Genomic DNA, 7,695 nt, shown 5'->3' on the forward strand with positions numbered 1-7,695 from the left:
AGGGATAGAATAATAGTTCCAATAGCTCCAGATAGAGATAGTACATCAGTTCCATTAGTTCCAGATAGAAATGTAACAACAGTTCCAGTAGCTGTAGATAGAGATAGCACATCAGTTCCAATAGCTGTAGATAGGGATAGAATAATAGTTCCAATAGCTCCAGATAGAGATAGTACATCAGTTCCATTAGTTCCAGATAGAAATGTAACAACAGTTCCAGTAGCTGTAGATAGAGATAGCACATCAGTTCCAATAGCTGTAGATAGGGATAGAATAATAGTTCCAATAGCTCCAGATAGAGATAGTACATCAGTTCCAGTAGTTCCAGATAGAAATGTAACAACAGTTCCAGTAGCTGTAGATAGAGATAGCACATCAGTTCCAATAGCTGTAGATAGGGATAGAATAATAGTTCCAATAGCTCCAGATAGAGATAGTACATCAGTTCCATTAGTTCCAGATAGAAATGTAACAACAGTTCCAGTAGCTGTAGATAGAGATAAAACAATAGTTCCAATAGCTGTAGATAAAGATAAAACAACAGTTACAATAGCCGTAGATAGAGATAAAACAACAGTTCCAATAGCTGTAGATAGAGATAAAACAACAGTTCCAATAGCTGTAGATAAAGATAGCACATCAGTTCCACTGACAGTCAGTAAAACAGGGAACATTAAGAAAATTCTATAGCAAGTAACATAGCTTACAGTTGATAATGCATAACAGGAAACACTAAGAACATTCTGAAGCAGTAACATAACTGTCAGTTATGTAGAATAGGACATACTGAAAACATTTTGTAGCCATGACAATAATTAATAGGATGAAATGCAGTGTCTAAAACAGACATACCAGTTACAGTGACTGATAGTTAAGTAAAGTAGAAACACTAAATATAATCTTGTATCAGTGATAGCAACTGACAGTAAGTCATATAAAGTGGAAAACGATAAACACATTCTGTTACAAATACGGTAACTAACAAGTGAAATGTCATGCAGTTTGAAAACCATCAAACAAACATTGTCTCTTGTGGCACTAACAGGCAGTTGTCACAAGGTACATACTGTCCCTTGAAGTACTATCAAACATTTAATGTGTCACAATGTACACATTATACCTTGTAGTTGTATCAGACATCTAAAGCATCACATTGTGCAAACTGAACCTTGCAGTACTATCAGATATCTAAAGTGTCACACTGTGTAAACTGTGCTTTGCACCACAATAAGACACAATATGTCACACTACCTTACAGCATAATCAGACACACGAGGTGTCACAATGTGCAAACTGTATCTTGCAGAAGCGTTAGACATCTAAGGTGTTACGCTTTAGAAACTGTACCTTGTAGCAGAAGCAGACACATAAGGTGTTACAACATATACAATGTGCCTTGCAGCAGAAGCAGACACATAAGGTGTTACAATGTGTACAGTGTACCTTGCAGCACTAACAGGCATGTAAGGTGTCATGGCATGCAACTAAAATAAATCCAAAAATAATTGAAATTTCAAAAACCCAATGGATATGTGGCATTTAGGAACGAAAAATTGTTATAAAGAAGAGCAAATGATTTTTTCTTCTTTCTGTGCTTAATGTTAATATAAATTATTCCTTTTGATATATGGCTGAAAGGTGTAAATTTTTAATTTTTCAGAAGCTACATCGGGATAATAAAAAAAAGAGTAGATCGGCAAACAAATTAAAACAATCTTCATAAAATTGACAGCTTGCAGTTGAAATGTGTGTCAATGACATTTCAACATGAATCTTAGGCCAGGCTATCATTAGGTTCAGGCTGTTATCACTTCCATTGTATAAGAGCCTTAGTCTTTACAAGTACAATACACAGAAATTTTAAAATCAATCCAACCACAGTAAAAAAGCATTATATAACATCACAGCTAACTGTCACTATAGTAACATATCAAATTACTACAGAATTCACAGATTCAACACCAATTAAATGTACAATAAAATTGAGTGACCCACCTTTTCAATACATGTACAATATCACAATTCACTTACAGCAAATGTTTTCTTGGAGACTGAGTTTGTGTTCTTAATCAAGCAAAGGTTTTCTTACCAAGATTAAGTTTGTGTTCCTAATCAAGCAAAGGTTTATTCCTGGAGATTAATTCTGTATCCCTAATTTTCACGTGAAGTTGCACTGACAACTTAAATGTCCAAAATTGACTGAACCATTGAGTGGAGATTAGTAGAAATACCTTCATTCTCATTTCACTCTTGTGCTTTGTCCTAAAAAAATATATATAAATGCACATATGTATTAGTAGTAATACACCAAACACCATTAAACAGCATCTGATCCACATTATAAGAAGTTGTGCTCATAAAGAAAGATAAACATATTTTATCATATTACTTATGAACATTTTATATTCATAATTATCTTTAGAGACTAACCTAACCCACACTGTTCATTTTTATGTTTAGTTTAAAAGCTAACATAAAAGTAATGGCTATAAAACAGTTAAAAACCTTTGTGAAAGTTCAAATTCAATTAGATGTGAAAAAGGAGTAACTCTTGCACAAACAGTTAGAAGTTTAAATAACTCAAAGTGGTTGAATGTTGCTAACATTAAGGATGACACAAATTCTAGAATTATGCTCTTGCAATAAATCCAGGTTAATTTTTTTCGTACACCCAATAAATCAACTGGAGGTTAAAACTAGAAAGATTTCTGCTCTAAAACAGTTTAATTTGTGGCTTAACATCTTAATAACTAGGTCTTTCGTAGCTCTTCACTGCAGCAAACTAAGCAAAATCAACAGTTTACTACATGTAGTAAGCTACTAAGTTGTACAGAGGGTTGAGTATATTATATTAAAATGATTTTGAATGTGTAAATCAGCAAGCCATGTGACAACTGATATAATGTTGTAGTGCATGGAATTTACATTGTTTGGTGCCAATAAAAATTGATTACTTTTGGGAAGTGTATGTAACAGCCATTTCCAATGAAAGGTATCCACACACTCAAATCACAAACATCTGTTCCGGGATTTAAAATTTCCAAGATGGGAATATCCTTGAACTTAATTCCATTGGAAAACAAAGAAATAAGGATCAAATTGAGTCATGAGAACCATCCAGAAAGAGACCTGCAACATGTTGTCAGTAAAAGTACAGCATTTTATAACATGCAAGGATTCACAAACACAAAAGTGATAAAAGGATGTACATGTGGAGGAACATATCATGTTTACACAAGTTACTTCCATGACATATTTGTTCAAATTCATCATACCTCAAGCAGCTGGAGATAAAATGGGTGTTATTTCACATAAAGACAAAGTGGTTAAGCCACTGGATCCAGAACCCACACATATCTGTATGAACAAACTACTAAACAGGCAGTGAAAAACTGTCATCTACATACCTCAGATGGCTTATGGAGAGCAAGCTGGAAGAATGGGTGTGCTTTAGACATGAAAGTTTCATAATCAAGCATTTTACAGTGGAAACTACACAGCATGTCTATTTAAAATATGCATGGTCATCAGGTAGAGCATAACTGGATGTGATGACATGGACTCATTAATCATTTTAATATAAAGTACTCAACCTCACAGTGATATAATAATATAGCCATGACTACTTCATAGCTTTTTTGTATCTTTATAAAACTTAATGAAGCACTAGTAAATGCAATGAAATTGAACAGAAGGAAAGAGGGAAGAAACTAGTAACATGGATATAAATTTAAAAATGAAAGGACATATGGAAACAAATACAGATTATTAGCATAAGAAAGAACATGCACATAAGAAGTAAACAAACATATTTTAATATTATTATTGATTTGTAGAAGTCTCATGAATCTGGTTCAGTTTTTTTTTTTTTCTTAAGATTGTGGTAGAAAATACTGAAAGAAAAAGAGAAGTAATGGTGAAAGTGAAAAAGCAGTCTTCTTTCTTAAAACATATGTCTAACTGAAGAGTTTGCAGTACAAGCATCATAAACCTTCAAAATGCATGCAGGGATAAAAAGAAGCATGTAACAAACCTCTACAATGACCCATCCATTTAAACAAGTTGATAGACTTGCTTTTATCATTCCATTCTTTTATTGTTCCATTTTATAGTAGCTGGTAGTGAACGACTTGTTTCATTTGTAGCAGTCTGTGTGAAGAAGTCATCATCAAAAGGATTAGTTCTTCTCTCAAAGATGCTCGGAGTATCTATGGTTGGTGACTTATTTATATTATTGGAGTAATGTAGTTTTTTATCACTTCCATATAAGTTAGGTGAATCACTGGTATCCAACAAAAGTAATGAAGGGTGTAAAGGGTCTGACAGAGATGAAAAACATTTATGAATTTCAACACATGGAGAACTATTTATGTTCACAAAAGATGATGGAGAGTCAGTGTGGCCTTCATAACGTGAGAGAGAGCTATTAGCTCTTGCACAATGAGGTTTGATACCTACAGCATTTTCACAGAAATCAGAACTATGTTGGAAGTCAGGAGTATTAGCTTCAGATAAAGTTACCGCATTCTCTGTCCTGCTAAAGGACTCTGTCCCATTTATAGCACTTAGACTAGCAGACTTGTTCAGAGACTGAGGCCTGGGGGGTAAAGGGGGTGGGGTTGTTGTGGCTACAGTAAAAACTGCATTAGGATATTTACCATCTTCAGATTGAGAAATATTAAGTTCTAAGTCAAAAGCAAATTTTTCTTTTTTCAACATTTCTGAGTCACTGATGGAGTAGGATTCCGATTCTTTACTATTCAAATCTTTATTTGGAAAAGAAACTTCTCGAAGCTTTTCTTCCCCTGAAACTAGTGTTGCTTTACCTGAATCTCCTACAGCTATTAGTCTTTGTGGAAATGTTGGAACGGATATCCTTTCTGGGATTACTGGAACTGATGTCCTCTCAGGAACTAAAGGAAGTGATGTTCTAGTTGGAAGCACAGGAACCATTGTAATTGATTTTTTGTCATAAAATGTGGAATTTGTCTTATATGGAGCTATTGGAACTGTTTTCCTATCTTTATCTAGAGCTATTGGAACTGTTGCCCAATCTCTTTCTGGAACTACTGGAACTGTTATGCTATCTCTGTCTGAAGCTGAGAGAACTATTGTGCTATCTTTAGCTATTGGAACTGTTGTTTTATCTCTATCTGGAACTACTGGAACTGTTGACCAACCTCTTTCTGGAACTATCGGAACTGATGTGCTATTTCTATCTGGAGCTATTGGAATTGTTGTTACATTTCTATCTGGAACTAATGGAACTGTTGTTTCATCTCTATCTACAGCTATTGGAACTGATGTGCTATCTCTATCTAGAGCTATTGGAACTGATATGCTATCTCTATCTACAGCTATTGGAACTAATGTGCTATCTTTATCTACTGGAACTGATGTGCTATCTTTATCTACAGCTATTGGAACTGTTGTTTTATCTCTATCTACAGCTACTGGAACTGTTGTTACATTTCTATCTGGAACTACTTTATGTTACTGCTACAGAATTTTCTTAATGTTTCCTGTTTTACTAACTGTCAGTCATTTTTCTGCTACAGAATGTTAATGCTTCCTGTTTTACTGACTGTCAGTTATGTTACTGATACAGAATGTTAATGCTTCCTGTTTTACTGACTGTCAGTTATGTTACTGATACAGAATGTTCTTAATGTTTCCTGTTTTATTGACTGTCAGTTATTTTTCTACAACAGAATGTTCTTAATGTTTCCTGTTTTAATGACTGTCAGTTATGTTACTGCTACAGAATTTTCTTTATTTATTGTGCTATACATTACTGACTACAAGTTATGTCACTCCTACAGAATGTTCATAATTTTCCTGTTTTATTGACTGACTGTCAGTTGTGTTACTGCTACAGAATTTTCTTTATTTTTTGTGCTCTACATTACTGACTACAAGTTATGTCACTCCTACAGAATGTTCATAATTTTCCTGTTTTATTGACTGACTGTCAGTTATATTACTGCTACAGGTTGTTACATATTTTGTCCTCTGGAAGTTAAGTACTAAAATATGTCCTGAAATCATTGAAAACTTTTCATGGTGTATAAGTTGAATTTTATCTGTTTCTTAACCTTAGCCAGAAAATATAAATCAAACTTTCCCTCATTTTTTCCCAACAGGAATTCTCTACTTTTTTACATTATTGTGCCAACCTGAAATATTCCTAAATATTTTTACAGAAAGCTTTAGGTAATATGTGATTCAGGTTCTGATTATTAAATTATAAGTTTAGGAATAAGAAATGATTGAAAATGTGTGATGTTTTGAAGGTTTGCTACTTTGTCTCCAGAGTAGCTACATTAGTTTTCAATAAAGTGTTTTATTCACAGTTTAAAGTTGTTCTTTTTTCAGTAGATGTGATACAGCAACTTCATGTTTGAAGGTAACTTTCTTATCCTGTTCTGACTCCAGCTGTAATGATGGATCTATAGGTTCTTCTGAGCTTTTATTTGTATCTCATAATATCACAGAGTAAATTATGATACAATAACTTACCTCCTCTTTTCTCGTTCATTGCTGCCCTTGATATGCACAAATTTTTCACTTGCCACTAGCCTTGATAATTCCACCTACCCCACATGTTTGACGTGGTAGCATGGGAATAAGCATGCAACAACCCTCCACCAATTGGAGTGTGATACACACTCCTGGCCCAGCTGGCTCCCTTTATACTGTAGAACCCAATCTTCACTTCTCAATTTGGCAATTTAGCATGAAGAAATCTTGGTAGTTTGCTCATGTTTGATTTAGAATTTTAAATTTATTAAACAACTTTGTTGTTTCTGCTTTTTTTTCTACAGTTAATCTCAAGTTATTCTAGGTTGTTAATTTTGTCTCCACTCTCAGTTGAACTATGAATTCCAAATTTCAAATCACCACCTCAACCTGCAGTTTATCAGGCTTGTCTTCCTAGAAGTTTACCTTCAAACTTGGCTCCTCTATTGTTGGGATCTCATGCTGTTAACTAACATGTACCTACCCATGTCTTATTTACAGGTCTTATGTATTGTCTCAATTTTTACATTGAGCAGTTTTTGGAGATTTTCCCAACTCTTTGAAGTCCAGGGTTTCTCACCTATTGCAGCCTTTGCCTACTCCCATTCCTGTTTCTTGCCCTCCACCTTCTTTCCCTTTGTCTGTTCTTCTTTCCAGGTCTTGATGGCTATCTCTTAAATTATTCATCACCGGGCCCTCTGCCACCAACAGTACTGGTAATTATTCCATTGGTTGTGGCAATGTCAGAGCACATTTAGCTATAGGTGTTGCTCCCACATCCCATCTCTTCCTCACCCTCCTTGAGATCCTATTCCTTGCTAGCTTCTCACCAAAGTGGTTCAGGCTCTTTTTCTCAAGGCCACTATAGAACCTGTCAGTCATCCTTCTCCAGGGTTTTATTCCAGGTTGTTCGTAGGTCCAAAGAAGACCAGGGACTGGTATTCTACTATATATCTTTCCCATCTCAACCGTTTCATTGACCTTTCTTGTTTAACCTTGCAGCCCTTTTTCAAATCAGATACAACAAAGTACTATGTGTTCAGTCTAAGATTAAATACTACTTTTTTTTTCAATAAATGTAAATATATATATTGTTATGTATCTGCTTGTTTGTTAATTTCCCTTAGAAATTCTTTCCGAGAAACTTCAGCAATGCAATTCCTTTCTTAATTTAAA

The 7,695-nt window shown here is 34.5% G+C and overlaps 2 protein-coding genes across 6 annotated transcripts in view; one reads left to right on the plus strand and one right to left on the minus strand.

The window, feature by feature from the left end:
- Positions 1–2: 2 nt before the first annotated feature.
- Positions 3–690, plus strand: LOC106474793 (the record flags this gene model as incomplete). The annotated part of the gene is made up of 1 exon (XM_013935485.1): positions 3–690. A coding segment is annotated over one exon (688 nt), but the record flags the coding sequence as incomplete, so codon positions are not given.
- Positions 691–1,991: 1,301 nt separating this feature from the next.
- The window catches only part of LOC106474794 (signaling mucin HKR1-like), a 26,210-nt gene continuing 20,506 nt past the window's right edge, over positions 1,992–7,695 (minus strand). For 3 of the 5 annotated variants that reach the window (XM_022403102.1, XM_022403101.1, XM_022403097.1), the window contains 2 exons: positions 4,034–5,477; positions 1,992–2,262 (listed from right to left, as the gene is read on the minus strand). In XM_022403102.1, the coding sequence (XP_022258810.1) occupies positions 4,081–5,477 (1,397 nt within the window). In that variant the 3' untranslated portion in view covers positions 1,992–2,262; positions 4,034–4,080. The remainder of the gene's footprint in view (positions 2,263–4,033; positions 5,478–7,695) is intronic. The other 2 variants (XM_022403098.1, XM_022403099.1) reach the window with 2 other exon arrangements.

Source organism: Limulus polyphemus, unplaced genomic scaffold (genome assembly GCF_000517525.1).
Source record: "Limulus polyphemus unplaced genomic scaffold, Limulus_polyphemus-2.1.2 Scaffold7690, whole genome shotgun sequence".
Classification (NCBI taxonomy): Eukaryota; Metazoa; Arthropoda; class Merostomata; order Xiphosura; family Limulidae; genus Limulus; species Limulus polyphemus.